This window comes from Oryzias latipes, chromosome 2, assembly GCF_002234675.1.
Source record: "Oryzias latipes chromosome 2, ASM223467v1".
NCBI lineage: Eukaryota > Metazoa > Chordata > Actinopteri > Beloniformes > Adrianichthyidae > Oryzias > Oryzias latipes.
Window position 1 is genome coordinate 6,052,130 of NC_019860.2, and position 23,729 is coordinate 6,075,858.

General features: G+C 41.5%; 3 protein-coding genes and 1 long non-coding RNA gene across 4 annotated transcripts in view; 2 read left to right on the forward strand and 2 right to left on the reverse strand.

The window, feature by feature from the left end:
• Window positions 1-23,729, forward strand: part of LOC105355262 (NACHT, LRR and PYD domains-containing protein 12) — a 517,064-nt gene that overhangs the window by 450,903 nt on the left and 42,432 nt on the right. The gene's annotated exons all lie outside the window — the stretch shown is intronic.
• Window positions 36-2,551, forward strand: LOC101159649 (keratin, type II cytoskeletal 8). The gene is made up of 9 exons (XM_023962764.1): window positions 36-338; window positions 763-971; window positions 1,040-1,100; window positions 1,176-1,271; window positions 1,351-1,515; window positions 1,588-1,713; window positions 1,782-1,978; window positions 2,059-2,078; window positions 2,307-2,551. The coding sequence occupies exons 1-9, from the start codon at window positions 51-53 to the stop codon at window positions 2,309-2,311; spliced, it is 1,167 nt and encodes a 388-aa protein (XP_023818532.1). The 5' UTR covers window positions 36-50; the 3' UTR covers window positions 2,312-2,551.
• LOC111948777 lies at window positions 13,506-15,311 on the reverse strand. The gene is made up of 3 exons (XR_002874770.1): window positions 14,151-15,311; window positions 13,858-13,940; window positions 13,506-13,785 (listed from the first exon to the last, which is right to left on the reverse strand). It is a non-coding gene; the product is annotated as an uncharacterized LOC111948777 (long non-coding RNA).
• Window positions 17,782-19,320, reverse strand: LOC101159895 (G2/M phase-specific E3 ubiquitin-protein ligase-like). The gene is made up of 4 exons (XM_023963045.1): window positions 19,240-19,320; window positions 18,828-19,000; window positions 18,309-18,522; window positions 17,782-18,225 (listed from the first exon to the last, which is right to left on the reverse strand). The coding sequence occupies exons 1-4, from the start codon at window positions 19,312-19,314 to the stop codon at window positions 18,208-18,210; spliced, it is 480 nt and encodes a 159-aa protein (XP_023818813.1). The 5' UTR covers window positions 19,315-19,320; the 3' UTR covers window positions 17,782-18,207.

The window sequence follows — 23,729 nt, forward strand, 5'->3', positions numbered from 1 at the left end:
CAAACCTCTCCTCCTCAGGTGTCATCTTATGATTGGACCTCAGCGCAGGTATGGGAGGAGATGGAGACTCCTGTCCTGATAAAAGCAGGAGAAACGTTCAGACGTACCTCACCTGTTCAGACGGACCTCACCTGTTCAGACGGACCTCACCTGTTCAGACGGACCTCACCTGTTCAGACGGACCTCACCTGCTCAGACAGACCTCACCTGTTCAGATGGAACTCACCCGTGTCTCAGAGTCCGTCATCATGAGTTCCTCTAACCATTTTACAGAAATCAAGAGGGACAAAGATGGTATGAAAGAGGGCAATGACCAGTTCCTGGTTGTCATCAGTCAGGTGTGTGGAACTCCATTTTTAAACTCTATTTCCTCTCAGAAAAATATTTTGTTAAATCTTCAAACATACTGTTGTTTAGCAAATATATCCAAAATGTGTGAATCTTGTGAACAATTCCTCCTAAAACAGCGTTTAAGCAGGAACATCTGGGAAAATAAGAGGATCAAGACAGCTGTGCATAACTGAGTGTTTCTTCACTAAAATCAAAGGAATTCAGTGATTTGAATGTTTTGTGTCATCAAAGCTGTTTGGGTTGATTCCAGTGGAGCTCATCATACGTGACATCATCGTAGGATCAAACCTAAAGCTTCATGGAAAACCTTTGAGACATGTTTCTGTTCAGATTTGATGCTTGAGAAACGTGTACAAAGTTCAAACCCAGCATGTTTTGGGACGGTGCAAACATTGTGTCTGTGTGTTCCAGGTGATTCAATGTGAGACTGAGAACAAAAAGCTGGAAGAAAAACTGAAGATCCTCAAGAGGAGGGACGTCCACACCTGGAAGGTGGATGAGATTGTGAGGAGAGCAGAGAAAGAGCTGGAACAGCAGCTTCACGCTTTCCTCAAAGACCAGGAGAAGCTGAAGGAGGAGCTGTCTGTGCAGATGAACGAGCTGGAGGACACCAGGAGGAGGTCAGCAGAGGTTCTGGCTCTGAAGCTCTGAGTGTTTGTCAGCATGGTAACCATGGAAACGCTTGCAGGTACGAGGAAGAGAAGAAGAAAAGATCTGAAGAGAAGAACAAATTTATCACCAGCAAGAAGGTAAAACCAACATCCTGAGGTGTTTGTGCCTAATCTAATGTTTACAAAAATATCTGAACTGTTTTTATGCAACAGGCTTTGGAGCATGAATGGCTGATAATAGCTGACTTGATGGTGGAAAAGAGGGTTCTGAACAATAAGCTGAACTTCCTCAGAGCTGGATTTAATGAGGTAAAGAGAGGTTCCATTCCTGGTTCTGGAGAAAAAAGACGTTCCTCCAGATGACCCTTCTGTGCGTCTGACCCTTCAGGAACTCAAGGAGCTGGAGTCCAAGGTCCAGAATGAGAAGAGGGTCATCTCTGACACCCACAAACGGTCCCTGGACCTGGAGAACATCATCAAATCCCTTGAGGCTCATTATGCAGCAATAGCAGATCGCACCAAGCAGGAAGTAGATCGGCTGAACAGGAAGAAGGTGAGGAAGAAGAAGATGAGGTCTGTCACACATTAACATCAATCATGTCACTGCGGTTGCTCTCCTCCTCAGATTGACGCTTTGCGCCAAACTTCAAGCCAGCACGAGCAGAAGGCACACAAGATAAAGGGGGAAATGATACTTCTGAGGAAGAGCATCACAGAACTCCAAACTAAGCTGGAGGTTCAGCAAACAAAGGTAAAGAGCAACCAACAAACTTCTGCATCCACCACCACCATCCTGATGACATCCCCGTTTCCTGATAGGAAAAGGAGCTGGAAATCGACTTAAAGCAGGAAGGAGGGGACGACGCAGAAATCACTGGACTGGAGGAGGAACTGAAGAAGAAGAGGGAAATTCTGACCCTGCAGGTCCGTGAGCATCAGAAGCTGCTGAACATCAAGCTGGGCCTGGACATGGAGATCGCCACCTATGGGGGGCTTCTGGAGAACGAGGAGAAAGGGTATGAGAGGCAGCAGGTCAACATGACATGAAAATGTGGGGGTAGTGTCCTAACGACGGTTTCTGCTCCTCCTTTCACAGCTTAAAGGACATCCACCCGGGTGAGAACCTCTCTGTCTTTGGTTTGTCTGTTTACACCCAACAGAAATGCTCACGGCATCACTGAGACCTGAGACGGGGGGGGGGGGGGGGGGGGGGGGGGGTCACACAGGAAAACACAGCGCCTGTCTGTCGATAAGACATAGAAACATCCTTTGTTGGAGTGGTGCGCCCCCTGGTGGAGAATTCCTGTAGTAACCAGCAGATTTCCTTCTATCTCACTGAACCAGAATGAAGCAGTTTCCTGTCCTGTTGCCGTGGTAACCAGCAGTTCCCTGAAACTCGAACCTGCTGACCTGGTTGGAGTTGGAACCCGGCCGAGTTCCCAGAACACCGGGTTGCAGGTTCCACGGCTGGAGGTCTCCTCATGTGTAATCTAATGGAGCGGTTCTATGTGGTTTCATTCTGTGTTTTTCTCTCTCTCTCACCTCTGTCAATGGAGAAGTAAATAAAATGAAAAGAGCTAAAAAGAAAATGTTTGTAAAGCAACCTTTTATTGGGGGGGGGGGGGGGTTGTCAGCCATTGGAGTTGAGCAAATGCTTCCAGTTGGATGTTCTACCAGGTGATTCATTTTCTCCTGTTTGTCTCCATCTTCTAACTTTGTTCTGCTCCTCCTCCCCTTTCATCACACGTCTGTCCTGTTTGACACATGTAGCGTGTCTCTCATGAGGACGTCTGTCTTTTCTCCACACGTTCTCTCTGCAGAGATCCTCAGATCTCCTCCTCCGTTCTCCGGTTTCTCCTGATTTCTTCTCAAACTCTTGGTTGGAGCCCGGCTGGGTTTAAAGGAGAACATGCAGTGGGAGCTGTCCGGATGGTGGTGCTGAAACCTTCTGGAGGCTGAGACAGAAAGACATCAGCTTTCAAAGTTTATCATGAAATCAGAAATCAAGTGAATTGATGACGGAGACATTCAACATGAAGGACATGGACATTTCTTAAATAAAGTTTAACAATCAGACACTAAAAAAGGATGTTGGTCAGGACTTTCACATTAAAACAAATAATTAAGATGCATGTCTGTTTTTTCAAAATAAAATAGTTTCCAGATTAACACGCTGCAGAAGAATCCTCTCAGAATATGTGAGGCAGAAATGGGGGAACCTTTTTAGAGAGAGAGAGACATTTATGTCGGTTATGTTAAACACACGAACTTAAAACAACAACGTAAACATTGAACAATATTAACAGAAAAAGGTGTCTGATGAAGCCAAGGCTTCCATCTACCTACAAATTGATAGAAACGAAATAAAAAAAGAATAAAAAACAAAAAAACTTCTCCAAATTACATCACAACCACCAGAGTCTCTCAGTCCAGAAGGTATTTTGATATATTTTAAATGCTCTTCTTGTCTGTCCTTGAATGTAAAGGAGGATCTTAGGGCGGGGATGCCAGTTCATTTTAGTATTTTCCTATTGAATTCTATGTATTCATGATCCTTTTGAGTTTATGTTTACTTTTTCAATTACAGATATGAAGCCCAACGAGGCAACTGTTGTTGTGAATTTGGGCTATACAAATAAAATTGAATTGAATTGAAAAGGTCTTTTATGTAAACCGGTACTTGGTTTTTAAGAGCTGTGTATGTTAAAACCAGGATTTTAAAATGTACCTTGTAGCGAATAGAGAGTCAGTGTAGCCGGAGAATAACGGAGTGACGTGTGAAAACGTGGATGAATTAGTTAAATGCCTTCCAGCAGCGTTCTGGACAACCTGGAGCCGTTCTAAAAATTAACATGTGAAGATGGAGTTGCAGTAATCAAGACGAAAAGAGAGGATCAGACTAATTAATTTGAGCAAACGAAATAATTATTCACGTCATAAGACATTCATAAACAAGGATGTGAGCAATACTTGGATTTACAGCAGATACCTTCACATTTCTGTCTGTGTATGTTTCATTACATTGCATGGAAGACACGGATGATGCTTAGAGATCAAATTTATTTATTTTAAAAAGCTCTACAAAAATCATACTCATTATCAGTCACTTTACATCCAAATGCTACTAGGCTACATGCTACTTATCCCATAATGCATCTCGACCAATCACCGTGTCCCTGTTACTGTGATGCATTCATATACAACAGGATAAATGATAGGCTACGTAGCATGTAGCAAACTAGCCTTTGGATGTAAAATGACTGCTAAAGAGTATGTTAATAAAAGACCTGAATATTATTATTCCTATTCTACCCTAAGCTACAATATCCCATACCGCCGCAGGCTGTCCGTCTACCAGCCAGGATAGACGGAGAGGGTACCAGGATGTGAATGAACCCAGACAAAAACGTGATTACCGATGCTTTTGCGCTTTTTAAAATAAATAAATTTGATCTTGTGGAGGTGAACAGAGGTTCTGTTATATTTTCTATGTTCTTTTTATTATGCATTTAATGGATTCTATACATGCATGGATATTGTACTGGAGAAATCTGCTTGATTCCTGCCTTCAGTAGCAGATAATAGGTACCAAGGTCACCAGTAGGCCTGTTTTTGACTTTTGGTCTCTGTTTTCTTTCTGTACTGGTGTGTTTATGGAGCCACAACACCTGCAATGTAGACTAGACAAAAACACACCATTCTAATGACGTATCTAGTACGTTTACATCTTCCCTTAATGAATAATAAAAAAGCCTTTTAGCCTTGAGGACAGAGAGAGAGGACAGCCACAGAGCCTAACAGGTCGTGTTTCTCCACCTCTCCCCTTTTGGAAAAGGTTTGAAAATTCATGCAGACTCTTGTGTGTCTTTTCATTTCCCAACTGCATATTTCATTTTTGGACGTCCTGAACCATCTGAATGTGCCGGACGAGACGGCAACAATCTCTAAACATCATCCGTGTCTTCTGTGCAATGTAATGAGACATACACAGACATGTGAAAGTATCTGCTGTAAATCCAAATATTGCTCACATCCGTGTTTATGATGACTTATGACATGAATAAGTATTTCATTCGCACAAATCAATGCATGGGAACGTGATATTTCAAGGGAACAAGAAATTATTTCTTTTACACAACTTAATTATTGCGTGGCAACGAGACATTATTTTGTGGGAACAAATTATTAATTTGTGGGAACAAGATATTTATTATTTTATCCATTTATGTCAGGTCATGGGCTCTGTATATACACATACAGTGCCTTAAGTATTCACGATTTGAGGAAAACTTGCGAATATGATATTAGTGATTAATATTGCAATAAAGATATAACTTGTGGTATATAAACAAATAGGAAAACAACCAAAAACATTATTCCCATTGCATTGCAACAGTTTAATAAATATACTTCAAATGACCCTAGTCTACATAGGAGATGAACATCTAAAATAAAAGAGCTCCATCTGATTGGTCAAAAAACGGAAGGTATCCATCTGATTGGTTAAATGCATAAAGGGATTTATTTGATTTGTTAAATACGTCAAGCTGCCATAAGATTGTCTTAGCACATTTAAGGTAACCAGTTTTTGCAATTTTCATTGTCTTTTGGGATATACATATTTCACAGCTTGATCTTGCAATAACAATTAATTTGAGATTTATTGTGCAAACCAACCCCCTTGGATGTTTGTCCCTTTTGCTGCTTTCATAAATCACTCATGGTCAATAAAATTTGTCTTTTCTCTCTCAGAAATTTATTAGAAAAAATCTTCAATGTCAATGTGAAAACAGATTTCTACAAAGTAATGTCAATGAAACAAAAAGTATGATATGAATTATAATTGTTAATTATTAGACCCCATTTTAAATGTAATGGTCTAATTCAATAGAAGTCCATCGAATTAGTGCCAATAGTCTCACATTTGGTCAAATAAAGATCACCTGAGTGGTGTGGGTGGGTCCCAAGTGACTGAATTATAAAACACCAGCCTATAAAGGGTCCAGATACTGGGGGAGCAGTATTCCAGGCTACTATTTCACCACGAAGGCAGAGGAACACTTCAAGCAACTCAGAGAAAGGCTTGTTGAAAAGGTACAAGTCAGGGATGGATACACAAAATTATCCAAGGTATTGAACATGCCCCGGAGTTCAGTGACATCAATCAAGAAGTGGAAGGAATATGGCCCTTTTTTGAATGTGTGAGAGAAGCCACCAAGAGCCCTAATACTATTTTGAAGGAGTTACAAGCCTCAGTTGTTGAGAGCGGAGACTCCAGGGGCCTCATTTATAAAACTTTGCGTAGGATTTGCATCAGAAGTGGCGTACAGATGAAACATAGGACGTGCGTACGCACAGAAATATTCGGATTTATAAAACCGTGCGCACGCACATCCTACGCATCTTTCCCTTAATAAATCACAACCAATTCTAAATGTAGCGCAGCTTTTGCGGCTTCATGACACGCCCATAGTTGCCCATAAATAGTCCGTGAAACCCCCACAAATGAATATTCATTGATTGGGAAACCATGGCAAACACCGAGAGGAAATCAAACGTAACTTCACTCAATGTGAAGTAGAAGTTATCGTTGGCGAGGTGGAAAAGAAGAGAAGAATGTTGTTTGGAGGACACAGTGTGGGCATTACTAATGGCAAAAAGGCACGTGAGCGGCAAACGGTGGCAGGGGGACGCCGACGCGTCAGATGCACCGGGTGACACAGGTAAGAGAAATAATTAAAATGAATGCAGTCAAGTCACATGTATGCAGGCTACACAATTACAGTTTATTAATATAGAACAATTTTATTTTAGTTGCTGGGTGTTCCAGCGGGGCCAGTGGTTACGATGCTGCAGCTGAGCAGCCGTCTGGACCCAGCGTCTCCACGGCACGCGGCTCTCAACCCTCCAGCAGTGGACGTGTCCTCATCGATGCAGTCCTTGAAATGCAGAGGGAAGTCAGTAGTTCAATCAGAGAGTTGGCCAAGGAGTTGGGCGAAATCAAGACTGACTGAAATAAACTGCATGATGAGGGAATTATTAAATAAATTATATTTTCCACACCTTTTGTTGTTCTTTACAAGCGACGCATCACAGCATTTGGCTTAAATGCGTGGGGATGGGGTTCAGGGTCGGGGCCAGCACAGCAATAACTATATTATTTATGAGGATGAATTGCACAACATGCCAATATTGCAGAACATATTTCACTTTTCTTTTTGCAAATATGTGTTCATTTGAATTTCTGTTGTAATTTTCGCTTGATTATTTTTTTGTTTGTTTCACTGCTGATCGATCAAACAGGTGTTGGTGTAGGCTGTTAATTGTAAGACTTGCTTTGTGAAGTCTTCATGTTATTTATGAGAGGCAGTATTGTCATTTTCATTTTCACGTCTTTCTTCCATCTGCCGATGGTGTCGCCTTTTTCATTTCACCCATTTTTGTGCGTACGCCTGGGTCAGAGCTTGCGTGAAGGACCGCACATTTTCCCGTCAAGTTTGCTTTTTATAAATACCAATTATTGCATAGAGAGTGGCGTACGCCTTCTTTTGTGCGTACGCAACGTTTATAAATGAGGCCCCTGTTACGGCTCGTAACCGAAAAACCCAAACGCAGGAAGGACTCGAAACCAACTGTAGTGTAGTCAAAGATTTACTCGAAAACTCGAGGAAACAATCATCAGAGAACTGAACAAACAGGTCACTGCGACACAGAAACCACAGGGACAGGAACCTAAATACACAAATTACAAATAGACAACAGCTGAGATCCAGGTAATTGCACAGGAGGAGGAGGGAGGGGGTAGGCAGCAGCCCAGCCGTAACCATGACATAACCCCCCTCACAAAGTCCGGCTCCCAGACGGACCCCGACGAGGCTGCTCAGGGTGGGCCCTGTGGAACCTGACAATCCAGAGACGAGACCCGGGCGCAGAGCAGCAGTGTAAAACGCTCCTCTGAGCCTCCCTTAGGGTTAGTGCCGGTGCAAAACCCATGCAGGGAAAGTCAAGCAGGTCCTAGCTTTAGCTTATGTGCTGAAAGACAAATGAAAGGAGCGCGTCATGGGCTGATGATGTCATTAAATGCGGTTTATTAAACATTCGATCCATTTCCTCCAAGTCCCTCTTAGTCAACGAGTTAATCATTGATAACAATCTTAGTCTTTTAGCCTTAACAGAAACTTGGCTCCAACAGGATGATTATGTTAGATTGAATGAAGCAACCCCCCCCCACTTATGCTAACTATCAGAAATCCAGGATTTCAGGTAAAGGAGGTGGTTTGGCAGTAATATCACAGTCTAGCTTACTTCTCAGCCCTAAAGTTAAAAATGCTTATAATTCATTTGAAAGCATCATATTGTCTTTAAGTCACCCAAACAGGAAAACTCGAAAACCTGTTTTACTCATAATTATTTATCGCCCCCCCGGCCCATATTCAGAATTTTTAACTGAGTTTTCCGACTTCCTATCGACTATTGTCTTAGATTCTGATCAAATTATAATATTAGGGGATTTTAATATTCATGTTGATGACCCCAGTGACTGCCTAGGAACGGCTTTTGCAGCTTTATTAGATGATGTTGGTTTCACCCAAAGTGTGAATGAACCCACTCACTGTCATAAGCACACCCTGGACCTTGTTCTAACCCATGGTATAGAGATCAGCCAGCTGAGTGTCCTTCCTCTTAACCCCATCATTTCTGATCACTTTATGATTACCTTCCAGCTTACACTGGAACATCCTTCTGCCCCAGTGAATAAGAAACAACTTATAAGAACCTTAACTGACCTTTCTGTGTCTGAGTTTAAACACACAGTTCAGCCAGTACTTAGTGATATTCTGAGAAAATACTCTGAGACCAGCTCCCATAGTATCAGTCCTAGTATAAATGACCACTTTGTTAATGATGCCTTACAAGCCCTCAGGAGTACACTCGATGTTGTTGCCCCCTTGAAACCTAAGTTCGTTAGACAAAACCGAGTAGCACCGTGGTTTAACGCTGAAACTCGTTCTCTTAAACGAGAAACCCGTAAGTTGGAAAGAGAATGGCGCCGCTCCGGTTCAGAGCAGTCTCTGGATATCTGGAAACATAGCCTATTAAATTATAAAAAAGCTCTGCGTAGAGCTAGAAGCCAGTACTATTCAACCTTAATATCAGAGAATGGAAACAATCCAAGATTTCTTTTTAGCACTATAGCTAAATTAACTCGCAGTCAGAGCTCAGTAGAACCACATGTTCCTGTTTCTCTCAGCTCTGATGATTTTCTTACATTTTTCGATAGTAAAATCTCAAATATTAGACATAAGTTAAATCAAGTTATTCCTACTATCAGCCCAGAACAGGCTGAAGCGGTAGAAATGGAGGCATCCATAGAAACCTCTGTAACATTAGACTGCTTCACTGCTGTGGATCAAGCGGAAATAACATCAATTATTAAGTCCTCCAAATCCTCAACGTGTCCGTTAGACCCAATTCCCACTAGACTTTTTAAAGAAACTTTTCCCCTAATTAATGATCCCATATTAACAATGATAAATACCTCTCTGGAAACGGGTTACGTGCCACAGTCTTTTAAATATGCAGTTGTTAAACCTCTTCTGAAAAAGCCCAGTTTGGATCCTAGCATCTTGGCCAACTATAGACCGATATCAAACCTGCCCTTTATTTCTAAAATCCTAGAAAGAGTTGTAGTTAAGCAGCTTTACTGCCACCTACAGGACAACAGCCACTTTGAAGACTTTCAGTCGGGGTTTAGACCTCACCACAGTACGGAAACTGCACTAGTTAGAGTCTCTAATGACTTGTTATTGGCCTCAGAAAAGGGACTACTTTCTATTCTGGTCCTGTTGGACCTCAGTGCTGCCTTTGACACTATCGACCACGGTATTTTACTCCATAGATTAGAGCAGGACATAGGGATCAGAGGATCTGCTCTCCAGTGGTTTAAATCCTATCTGTCTGATAGGTATCAGTTCGTTAATGTAAATGGCCATTCCTCTCAGTGCACTCGAGTCAACTATGGAGTCCCACAGGGCTAAGACTTGGGACCGATCCTGTTTACGCTTTATATGTTACCCCTAGGAAACATAATCAGGAAACACAGCATTAATTTTCATTGTTATGCCGACGATACGCAGTTGTATTTATCCATGAAGCCTGACCAGAATGACCAGATAGAGAAACTGAATGCCTGCATCAGTGACATCAAGACCTGGATGACAATTAATTACCTCCTCTTGAACCCAGAAAAAACTGAGGTCATTATACTTGGTCCTAAAAACCTCAGAGATGCTCTGTCTGCTCAGATAGTCTCCCTGTATGGTATAAGTATAGCCCCCAATTCCACAGTTAGAAACCTTGGGGTTTTACTTGACCAGGATTTATCATTTAAGGCTCACATATCTCAGGCGTGTAGAACTGCCTTTTTTCACCTGCGGAATATTGCTAAGATCAGAAATATACTTTCTAAGAGTGATGCTGAAAAACTCATCCATGCATTTGTTACGTCGAGGCTGGATTTCTGTAACTCCTTGTTAGCAGCATGTCCTAAGAGTTCCTTAAGAAGTCTCCAGCTTGTTCAGAACGCAGCTGCTAGATTGTTAGCTGGAACCAGCAGAAGAGATCACATCACTCCTGTGTTAGTTTCGCTCCATTGGCTCCCAGTTGATTCTAGAATTAAGTCCAAGATCCTCCTGTTAACCTATAAGGCCTTACATGGAATGGCCCCGTCCTATATTAAGGACCTCATAGTCCCTTACCAACCAATAAGAACACTTCGCTCGCAAAATGCAGGACTGCTTGTGGTTCCTAGAATTAGTAAAAGTACGGTTGGAGGTAGAGCGTTTAGCCACCAAGCCCCTGTCTTATGGAATAAACTCCCAGCTCATGTAAGAGAGGCCGACTCAGTTTCTACATTCAAAGCTAGACTGAAAACATTCCTCTTTGGACAGGCTTATTGTCAGACTAGTTAGTATTCAGAGATTATTTAACTTAATGTTAGTTTGTTTAAATTAAACTTAATAATAACTATTTCTTTTAAAAGGCTGCTAGAAGTTGAAGCTGGGGTAACTATGGTGCACTGGGGTTCTGTCCTCTTTCCTTTTTTACTTCTACCCTTCCTCTCCTCTATTCTTGATCATAATTTATCATTTAGTTCTCCATGCCTCTGTTTGGTGCAGTGCGATTCATGTATTGTCCCTCTTTTCCTCTCCCCTCCTGGGGAGTGGGAGTGCTTCCAGACTCCAGTTGGCTCATCCGTGCTCCAGTTCCTGACCGTTTACCTCGCCTTTGCTCCCGCTCCTACACCTGGCTGTGGATCCTGCCTCTGGCTCATCTCTGGCTCGTCTCTGCTCTGTGCCTGACCGAGTACCTCTTCTCTGCTCCTGCTCCTACACCTGGCTGTGGTTCCTGTCTCCGGCACGACTCGCGCCTTTGACTGTCCCCACAACCACGGCTGGATGAAGCTCATCTGCTGGACTTTTATATATGTAGTTGTAGATTTAGATAAATTAATTCTTCTCTAAGAGTTCTGGTAAATCGCCTGTCCGTCCTGGGGGAGGATCCCTCCTTCATGTGGGCACCCCTGAGGTTTCTTCGTTTTTTCCGGAATCCGGTTTTTTTAGGAGTTTTTCCTTACCGCGAAGGGGGGTCTAAGGGCAGGGATGCCAGTATAGCTTAGTCAGTTTGTTAGTTCATTTTAGTATTTTTCTATTGAACTCTTTGTATTCGTGATCCTTTTGATTTCATGTTTTACTTCGAAGCCCATCGAGACGACTGTTGTTGTGATTTTGGGCTATACAAATAAAATTGAATTGAATTGAATTGAATTGGAAACGAGCGATCAGAGCTGGATCCAGGACGTGACGTTCAGGTACCCACTGTCGATCAGCAGGGCCGTAACCCTCCAAGTCCACAAGATATTGGATACCCCGACCCACTCTCCTGGAGGCAAGAAGCTCCCGGATCGTGTAAACTGGACCGCCATCCACAATACGAGGTGCAGGAGGGGGCACTGGAGTAGGCTGAAGGGAGGAGTCTTTAGCAGGCTTTAGTTTGCACACATGAAATACCGGGTGGACTCTGAGGGTGCGGGGAAGGCCTAGCTTGACTGCCACAGGGTTGATGATCTTGACAATAGGGTATGGTCCGATGTAGCGGGGCATCAGCTTTCTTGAACCCCCTGTGTCATCTGTGGATGACAGCCAAACCTTGTCTCCCACCTTGTACTCTGGAGTGGCACGCCTCCGGCGATTGGCGACTGTGGAAAGCCTCTCCTGGTTTCTTAATAACTGATGTTATTGTCCCAGACTCGACGACAGCGCCTTACAAATGCCGCAGGACCCGATACAGTGGCTGTCTGTTCTTGGTGCGGGAAGTGGGGTGGTTGGTAACCGTACGCTGCCTGAAAAGGTGAACAACCGGTGGAGTTGATTAGAGAGTTATGAGAGTATTCAGCCCAGGGTAGTTGGTTCTAGAATTATGAATTTATGGAACAGGCATGTGAAGAAGAATTTAAAGTGTTGATCATATTAAGTTCTCAGGTCCAGGGCTAAGATAAGCTAAAGCTCACGCATAGTGATGGGACGATACCTCAAGGAGTGTATTGACACACTAAACAAACTGTGTCGGCACTGTATTGATACTGTGTTGGTCACCCAATAGTGACCCCTGCAGTAGTTATAAAATCATTGCAGGTAAAGAAATTCCTTGTTTGTGTAAATGCTAAAACTGAGATGGTATGTAAAATATAGCAAATTAGAGTAAAAATTCCGAGTTACAATTTCTTTAACTTTTTCTCAGAATCAGAAATACTTTATTGATCCCAAACGTGGGAAATTTGTTTGTTACCATAACAACTGACAAGGAAAAAAAGACTAAGTATTATATAAATAAAAAACAAGAACAAGGAAAATGTGGTATAATTTAAAGAGCTATTTACAAAACAGTGCAGGTAAAGACATGTGCAAAAGAAAGAAAAAGACAAAAAAAATGTGCAAAGGTTATCTTCTGCATTGTGAGTTATTGAACAGGGTTATAGTATTGGGCAGGAAGGGTTTCTGGTACCGGGCAGTTTTGGAGCGGAGCTGTCTGAGCCTTCTAGAGAAGGAGCTCCGCTGTTTGTCCAGAACAGGGTGGAGAGGATACTCTGGGTTGTCCATGATTGAAAGGAGTCTGTTCAGTGACCTCCTCTCTATCACTGTTTCAAATGTGTCCTGTTTGCAGCCAATGACAGAACCCGCCTTCCTGATAAGCTTGTTCAGTCTGTTGGTGTCACTGACTGCAATGCTGCTTCCCCAGCAGACCACGGAGGAGAACAAGGTGCTGGCTACCACAGACTGGTAGAAGATCCCCAGCATCTTGCTGCACACATTGAAAGACCTCAGCTTCCTTAGGAAGTAGAGTCTGCTGCAGGCCTTCTTGTACACAGCAGTGCTGTGGCTCCTCCAGTATGTGCACATTTGTCAACTTGACTGTTAAATCATATGAAATAAAAGACAAAAAAGTGATTAGTTCATGAATTTTTATTGAGGAACAAAAGTTTTTGGAGTCTCTTTGCTCCTCTTACACACCAGCTCCCCAGCCTTGGAAAATACTCTTTTGCATGGAACAGACGATGATGGTGAGCAGAGAGTTTTAAGTGCAAGTTGATGAAGATGTGGGTATATTTCCTGCATCAATTTCCAATATTGCAAAGAATCTTGGTTTCTGGGTGTGTTTGTTTCTGCCAGGTACCGTTGGACTTCAATAATGGAATCAGCTGTTACGTTCCTCGTCTTCTAGGTCTCTGCAACCTCCATATCTAACGTTTTCCAGAGATTGTGCCCTAAAAAAATAGTTAATCATTACTTCATTATCACATAATAATAAACAGGTGATACAGGAGCTCCCTGAATACCTCATTTTCAACAAAGCTGAGTGGCTGACAGTCTTTGATGATCATATTGACCACTGCCTTATCCACTGCTTGCTTGTTAGGAACTGCAAGCCAAAAGGAAATATTTTGTCAAAAGCTTAATAAAAGGACTGTAATTTTTACAAACAATATCAAATAGACATAAGACGACATGGTGGTGTAGTGGTTAGCACTGTCGCATCACAGCAAGAGGGTTGGAGGTTCGATACCAGGCCTTGAGCCTGTTTGCATGCATGTTTTTTTCAGCACAATTTTTAGAGAGAATTTCAACATACCTGGGGTACTCTCACGAGTAGTTGCCAATTCTTCATTGCCATGCCGAGCTCTATAATGCCTCAGCATTGATGAAGTGCTCTTATTGATATAAGATAGCTCGGTGGAGCAGAGCCGACATTTCACCTTCAATAACATAAAAAGTTAATTTATCTGAAAACAATTCAAACCTCTTACCAGAACATTGCATTAAAAAAATAGACAGCCTATCTCATGATTACGAGATCAGGATCTCATAATTACATGATAACCTGAATAAAGCAACTGTAAGGCTCTTAACTGACTATCATATGTATCACAGGTCATTCACTTGATAAACTGATAAAGTGAGTGAATCCAATGCGCCACCTTAAAAAATAGTATATAAAGGAGAAAAAGATTTACCTTGTTTGGCGTCACAAGATCAAAATTATTCCACACCGGGGAAAACTTCCTAGGACGATCATTGATCAAGCAAAACTCCATCCGACAAACCCACGACATGTTGATACAGTTTTCCTGATAAACACACTTTGGCGCGGCACATCCAAACGATACAGTTCCTGTATCGGTCACGTGATTCTTTCTTAAAGCAATACACGCACCGATACGAGGTTTCCCTCTTGAGCTCTCGGCACTGTGCTGATGCACCAGTGTCGCTCGTCCCATCACTACTAACGCATATGCGGAGTTATACCAGTGTTTAATGCAGTCACTGAGCAGGTACAGGAGTTTGAATTTATCACAAGATTTTGTAATATGCTTACGGTCGTTTTAGTTGTGTGGAAAAAAACGCAAGTTCTTATGTTAGGAGTTTAAGTGTCTGCCAATGGAGTGAAATGCATTTTGGAATTTTTGTTTACTCTTAAAAGTTATGTAATCTGTATGAAACAGTGCAGAAGTTGTGTTGTATGTGTTAATCGTGCAGAGTTATGCGTATACGTCAGTAGCTGACCAGCAGAAGAAGCCAAGTCAGGAATTGGTGAGTCAGCAGAATATATGACGAAGTGCGCTCTTTTTGACTGTGATTTTGTATATTTTGCGGGTTTTTTTTTTTTCAAAATTAAACATGTTGCACAGAGAGTGAGTTGGCCCATCATTTTGAACCGTGTAACATATGCTCTGAACGTAACCTGGTCCGGAGCAGGTTTAGTTGAAGGTTAGTTTGTTTTGGGAGAGGTGAAGCAGCATGGAGTGTCCATTTGAAGATGATTTAGTGGATGAAAAAGCTCAGATAATACTTCCATCGTGAGAGGGTGATAAGACCACATATGGATGTTGGAAATAGAAACTTTTTTTTACTTTGATCTAACTTAATTATTTGCTTCAGTTAAGATAAATCTTTTTTGTTTTGTTTTGTCAGCTCAAAAATAACCCGTAGTTTTCAGACAGTTGTTACGGTGGCCGACAGGGCTCGCACTACATACACAAAAGGCAACGCAACGGCATTACCCGAAGCACAACGATATTACCCGAAGCATAACGGCATTACCCAAAGCACAACGAAATTAACAACAGCACGACGGCATTAACCGCAGCATATCAGTATTAACCTCCTCAGCACAATGGAAATGACGACTATTTTTCTTCCTGGCAATCTCTCATCAGCTTCCTAGCTCTGTGCAGTGCACTAACACGTGACTACTCGCCTAGCATGCTGGGTACTCATGCATGCTGGGTAATGCAGTTCTATATAGCTAACATCGATACGCTACAAGTGATATTCATGTACTGTGCCAGTCGCGTGCAGTGATTTTGTGTGTTTGCCAGTCTGATAATTTATTGTCTTATTATAGGTGACAATGTACTGCCCATTTTGCGCATCTGCAGTGGTGTCCCAAGGAAGGACATTCTGTAGTTCATGTGGGAAAAATATCAGCTTCATATACAGTGTTGATACAACTCAACAAGCCAGAACAACAAGTGAAGGTAATGCTCTAAACTTTGGTGCTCTTTTTTAAAAAGATTTACCTACTAAGCTTACCATATATGCATTTACTACATAGGTATAGAATGGAAATTTTATTGAGTTATTATATCACCCAAATGACAAAGAGTCAATAGTTCTTGCATGGTGCTAGAGTTAACTTATTAACTTTATTTGTTTACATCTAATAACACGGTCAAGTAAGAACTTCCACATAGATTATAAACTGTTTTTTACACTTTTTATTCACCTTAGGTGGTAATTTAAAACCACTAGCATAAATCCAGTAGATGTTGTTCTCTGTGTTCTCAATTCTTCTCCTCAGGCCCTGACACTACAATGGTGGAAGAACTTATTGTCAAGTATATTACTGAGGGCCACAGTTATGAAGTAATAGTGGACTTTCTAGCCACCAAGCACAGCATTTCATTGAGTCTTAGCAGCCTAAAGAGAAGATTACAAGATGCTGGCCTTACCAGGAAGATTAACTACACTCCACTTTCAATTGTACAGGCAGCAATTACAGATGAACTGAAGGGATCAGGCCAGCTTTTTGGCTACAGAGCAATGTGGCAGACTCTTAAGCAGAAATACGGTTTTGTAGTCAGAAGAGATGATGTCATGCGCCTAATGGCAGAAATTGGTCCGATCCGAGTGGAAAACCGATCTAAGCGCAGATTTGTTCGAAGAGTTTATCGATCAATGGGACCTAATGAAGTCTGGCACGTTGATGGCTACGATAAACTTAAACCTTTTGGAATAGCAATAACTGGGTGTATTGATGGCTTCTCCAGAAAAGTTATGTGGCTCAAATGTGGAAGGTCCAACAATGATCCCAAAATCATTGTATAAATGTACATACAGTGTGCAGCTGAGTTTGGTGTTATTCCTAAGCGCCTCCGCACTGACTGTGGCACAGAAAATGGTCTGATGGCTGCCCCTTACTGTTGCCTGAGATCTGAGCATGGAGATGAATTTGCAGGAGCCAAAAGCCACGTGTATGGAACGTCTACATCCAACCAACGCATTGAAAGCTGGTGGTCCTATTTCTGAAAGCAAAGGTTCTACTCCCCTATCCCCAATTACTTATGTTGTCTTTATTTGAGCCGACATCTTGTATTTTTTTTTTAAAACTTTTTTGAGGTTTAAAAACATTGACCATCTTCTCTTAACGCCACTACTCGTTCATTGTTGGAACATAATTATATAGACATTTGGACCTGAATCAAGGAAATCTAGGATTCTCAAAAAAACTTTTTGAGTATGATTCATTTTTGCTTAATGATAAGTTAAATTAAATACACTGTGCCTCTGTGGAAGACTGGATGTAAACACAATTGTCCCATTACACAACAATTAGATTTTTTTAAGTAGGGCACAAGATTTAAACACTCTTTCTGCAGCACCTCTTTAAATGAGACACCGTTTTAAAAGGCTATTGTGATGTTAATAAGATGTGTACTCTTAATTAGGAGTAAGTTCTGGATGGATCTCTTTGGTGACTTGAGTGAGCGACATCTCTTCAATGGCAGCAATCTGCACACCTGTTTAGTCAGATTCTGCTTCCTGGATGTCCTGCAGAAAGAACTGGACGAACATAAGCCGTTCTGGAACACTTATACCATTCGCCCTGTTCGTCAGTCCCAGTGCCCATCTGGCAAACCAGAGACAATGTACCATGTGCCTCACAGGTAAGTGTTGAATATCACTATGACAAAGTCAACTGATTTATTTGAAGTAATTATTTATTTGAACAAAAAATATATGGTGTGATTACAGCAAAAGGTTGTCTGTACTTGAAATTTTCCTCCAAGGTTTAAGGTTTACGATTTATTGCGATATTTGCCGTCTTTTGCGATATGCATATTGCAGAGCTGGATTTTGCGATAACGATTAATTTGCGGTATATTGTGCAGGCCTAGGTTGATGGTTTATGATTAAATGCATCCAAATCCGGGAGAGTTCCTGATCCCAAAAGTCATATTTTCTTTTAACGTGTTGTAGTTTTCCAGGAGAGGGAGCTTTAAAATGTTGACACGTGTTTGCCATGGGAAACTTTGAGCTTTCAAGGAATTGAAGTTTTGGCAGAGGTTCCAGGCCAGCAGGAGGGATGCCAGACACTCCTGTAGCAAACATGAAGATGTCTTCCAGCGTTATAACGCTGTCACTTTCTCAAAGTAAAAAGAATTAATGACATAAATTTTGCTTCCAAATTTGTAGAAATAAGATTTTTACATTTCGAGAGAAAACTAACCTTCACAATCCAGAAGGTAGTCTGCCCAGAAGCTGATGTTCTTTCCTCCTGGTTCCTCTTGTTGGTTCCAGCTTCACTGAGGTCTGGTTTGAACAGATTTTCAATTTCCAAAGCAGATAGCCGTTTATCCACATGGCAGAGAAGAGGGGCCATGACCGCAGGGTGCTGCTGCAGTGCTGTTAAAAAGTCCAAGCAATTAAGACCATCTTTGAATCTGGAATACAAAAACGGGTCACATAGTAAAGGTTAAATGTAGGATTATCTGATAAGGTAATGAGTGAGCATTCAAATGTTTTCTGTCTAATGTGTAACAAATAATTAAAATATCAGCATTAAGGTTTCCCACTATATCTTATACCAAAGTTCAAATCCCAAATAGATTAAGTCATTGGCCTTTCCCAGTTATAAACACACATAAAACTAAATAGAATGACTTCACATATGGATAGAAACTAGCACTTTTTTCAAAAGTTTTGATAGATGTTCCCTTACAAATAGGAAAGTAAAAATCCAAGCTACCTTTCAATTGCACTGTGGTTCCGTTCAATTATGTACCACCTGAGGTACTCCCTCACAACTGAGTGCTTTTCCTGTACTGATGCTACGCTTTTAAAGCACCCTGCCGTCTGCAGCATTGTGCTGTGCCTTAGCATTAGGTCTTGCAGGCTTTCCAGCGAGGATGCATTCAGTATCTGAAAAATGACAATTCTCATTTCAACTGTTTAAAAAGTTATGCAAGTTAATTTCAGACGAAGTGTGCATGATCAGAAATTAACACACTTCGCGGAAGCAACCATCCGACACGAACATCAGGCTTCCTCGGCGTGGGTTAATTTCTGATCATGCACACTTCGTCCGCCATTAATCCTCACATATCGACCTTTAAGAGCTTCCTCAGATCTGCCTTTACCAACATCAGTGACCCTTGTACCTCTTGCAGCACTGTCCCTATAACTTCATCTTTGATGTCTTCTACAGATGAGTTGAAGCTGGACTGCCCTGACATGTAGCTGACCAGGGGCCTCATTTATAAAACTTTGCGTAGGATTTGCGTCAGAAGTGGCGTACGGATGAAACATAGGACGTGCGTACGCACAGAAATATTCAGATTTATAAAACCGTGCGCACGCACATCCTACGCATCTTTCCCTCAATAAATCACAACCGATTCTAAATGCAGCGCAGCTTTTGCAGCTTCATGACACGCCTATAGTTGCCCATAAATAGTCCGTGAAACGCCCACAAATTAATATTCATTGATTGCGAAACCATGGCAAACACAGAGAAGAAATGAAAAAAAAAACGTAACTTCACTCAATGTGAAGTAGAAGTTATCGTTGGCGAGGAGGAAAAGAAGAAAAAAATGTTGTTTGGAGGGCACAGTGTGGGCATTACTAATGCCTAAAAGGCTCTTGAGTGGCAAACGGTGGCAGACGCCAAATGCTGTAGCCTCACAACCTCGGGCCGTGACCGAAGTAAAAAAGAAATGGTCGGACATCAAAGTCGAGGCAAAAAAAACGTCTGGCGCTGCATCGCCAGAGTGTGTCTGCCACGGGGGGGCACTGGAGCTGACCCCTGTTGATGAGAGACTGGCGGCAATAATTGGGGAATCCCTTAAGTGGAGTGGAGACTGAGGCGCAGGGGGAACACCGACGCGCCAGATGCACCGGGTGACACACCCCCAAAAGCCCGCAGAGGTCCAACACGACGACTCGAGGAAGTCGGAACCGGCTCATAAGCCACTCGTCCTCGTTTTCCAGCAAGTCTTGTTGCTGTCTAAAGATGCGTTCACTCCAAATTCTTCCATTTGCCACATCTTCTAAGAGCGCAAGATCAGCCATTGTGGGTCATTACGCATTGTGATGGGGCATTTTATTTCCCTCCATTTAATTACATCTGACAAGCTACAGATGTCGGTAATAATCGACGTGGAAATGGGAAATTGTTCCGCGCAAATGCAATTTCTTGTTGCTTTCTGAATGGTTGAGACATACGCCATACATTGTTTTATCAAAAATAAAACAAACTAAAGGCATATGCATGAATACCATAATTCCATAGCTTATGAAGAAATGTTTTACTATGAAAACAACTTTACCCAGTGGACAATTAATGCATCTCTCTCTATCTATCCATCTGTCCGTCTAATTGCACCTATATCTGCTCCGCCAGACGGACACATTGACAAGAATATCAGTTTTGTACATTATTTCGTTCTGTTAACTATATTATTTATAAGAATGAATTGCACAACATGCCAATATTCCAGAACATATTTCACTTTTCTTTCTGCAAATATGTGTTCATTTAAATTTCTGTTGTAATTTTCGTTTGATCGATCAGCAGTGAAACAAACAAAAAAAATCAAGCGGGTGTTGGTGTAGGCTGTATGAGAGGCAGTATTGTCATTTTCACTTTCATGTGTTTCTTCCATCTGCCGACGGTGTCGCCGTTTCTCATTTCACCCGTTTTTGTGCGTACGCCTGGGTCAGAGCTTGCGTGAAGGACCGCACATTTTCCCGTCAAGTTTGCTTTTTATAAATATCACTTATTGCGTAGAGAGTGGCGTACGCCTTCTTTTGTGCGTACGCAACGTTTATAAATGAGGCCCCAGATCCTTTGAGAGGATATTCGGTCCAGGTCCACCATGCACGATAGACACAGAAATCATCTGCCCTGCCAACCTGTACTCATTGCCTCTTGAAGCTGCTAATAGAAATTCAGAATTGGTGTTTAATCTTCAATAAATACATACACTGCAGTGTTTTTTGGCAAAGTTCTTTAAAAAAATATTTTATTTTTTTAAAACATGGATTTGTCATGGTTTGAGTTTCTTTTGTATTGGTTTTTGCTTTCTGTCTTGTTCTGTCATGGTTAAGTTCTGTTTCCTGTTTTATTTTGAAAGGTTTCCTGTCTTGTCTTGTTTCTTGAGTTTTACTTCCTTTGTTCCCCATCAGCCCTGATCGTGTCCACCTGTGTCTTGTCTGCCCTGTCTGTATATAAGTCTTGTCTCTGCCTTCCTCCTGTGTTGGTCCATTATCCTTGTCTTGGTGTTCATGTCATGCTGTCTCGTTTCATGTTCCTCGCCACAGTGAGTTTTTGTTTGGTTTTTGTCATCCTGCTCTGCAGCGCTTTTTGTTTGTTTTTTGTTCATTAAACCCTCTGGACTCTGATCCTCATGCCTCCGCCTCTGCGTCTGGGTCCAACCGGCTCTCGAGCCACCCTGCACCATGACAGGATTATCTGAACAGTACCTGTTGAATTGTAGACAAGATATCTGCTTTCTGGAGGTCCATCAAAAATGGGTCTCTGGTTTAGCCTTCTCATGAGTAGGGAGAGAAATTCTCTTTTTAGGCCACCCATATCGATACCTTCTTCCAACCTCCCTTCATCATCAGAGAACTTTACATTAAGATCCTTATTTTCAGAAAAGGTTCCACGCTTACACCCTCTGACAGCTCCATCCCAAATGTCCGAAAGACAGATGTTAAATCTGTTGATGGCACGGTGATCAATCTGGGATGCCAGATTTGCAATTATGTTGGCTGCTGATGGTTGTTCCATTCTACAAGACACAAACAATTTATGCAATGCGGCAAGCAACAAGACACATTAATAAATAAAAGGAGCTTAAGGTTTGAATGCCACATTGCTGAATTAAAAGGAAACTTAAAGGGTATAATTAGCCAAAAATAATAAAACAAAATTAATGAAGAAAATATAAAAGTTGACCATAAATGAAGTGAAAACAGCACAATAAAAAGATATTTTTGTAAAGAATGCGAGCGCCGGGTATCAAACCAACAAGTTTCTGTACCAAAGATTCCCTATGTATTTCAATGGAGGCAAAAAATTCTGGAATATCATGAAAAGTTCAAGCATTCAACCAAATATAAAAAAAAGAAAAGAAAACAGAATAGCTTTCTTACTCTGTATCTTCTGAAATGCTAAGGCTTTCTGCATCACTGCCTGACTCCTCCTCATCCTCTATTACAACTGGTGCATAGAGTTCTGTGTATGTGCTGAAAATGAACATAAATTACCATATCTTTACAATGAAGTGTTAAAATGAAATAATCTGAAATTGTATCAACAAAGCACCTGTAGCATGTGGCTGTCATTGCATCTTTCGATGTTCCAGGAACTTCTGTGTCAAAAGCCACCTATATAAAAAACTGGACTGTGAGTGGAAGCTTGTATGCATATACATTCATATGCACATGATAAAACAGACAGACAAATAGGAAAGAAGGAAATGGTATCCATTACACTTGGTAATGTGTACGTTCCATTTGACTGTGCTGTAACTCCACTGATAGCGATCACCTCTGAGTCACTCGAGTCAGAAGTGACATGTTCCTCTGCTGTAAAAACATGCATACTCATGTCAGGAAATTCACATTACTTTAAGATAGCTCTACCTGCTTTTGAATAATATCAAAATTACTTACTTTGAGCGACAAAGTCTTCAACTGTACAAAGATAAAGTGTAATCCTTTGATAAACCTTCCCTATTGCCTCCTTATACAGTTGTAGCGAGAAGGATGTTTGGGTCCCAGGTATATTTTTTACCTCTGTACCATCGGGGTACAGCAGAGTGTAAGGAGCACCATTTGAATTTTGGTTAAAGTTTCTCATTTTTTGTTCTGCCGCTTTCTGGAGTTGTTTAGCATTATTCTGGCTCTACTACCAGGGGTAGACATGATCCTCGGACTGGTTTCAGAATGCTGTCCTTCCTTGTCATTATTCCAATTAATATCTACAGGAAAACATAAAGTAGGTATATAAAAATTAAGATTGCCACAAAAACATGTATAATTAATAACTAGCCTACATTGGAACAGAGAAATTACCTTAACATATTTTTGTTTTAAGTTTTTTTTTTGAAACAAGATCGCCTTTCCATGTCCTTGATGGATCGGAAATTCTGAAACGTAGCTAGAGCATCTGTCCCACTGCTTTCGGCTATAAGGAGAGTTCAGATAAATACATGCTCACACATCTAAAAATAAATATTAAAAAAAAAACTTTGAAAGGAAAGCCTAAGGCTAAAAAAAAAAAAAGAGGACCAAAGTTTAGAGCATTACCTTCACTTGTTGTTCTGGCTTGTTGAGTTGTATCAACACTGTATAGGAAGCTGATATTTTTCCCACATGAACTACAGAATGTCCTTCCTTGGGACACCACTGCAGATGCGCAAAATGGGCAGTACATTGTCACCTATAATAAGACAATAAATTATCAGACTGGCAAACACACAAAATCACTGCACGCGACTGGCACAGTACATGAATATCACTTGTAGCGTATCGATGTTAGCTATATAGAACTGCATTACCCAGCATGCATGAGTACCCAGCATGCTAGGCGAGTAGTCACGTGTTAGTGCACTGCACAGAGCTAGGAAGCTGATGAGAGATT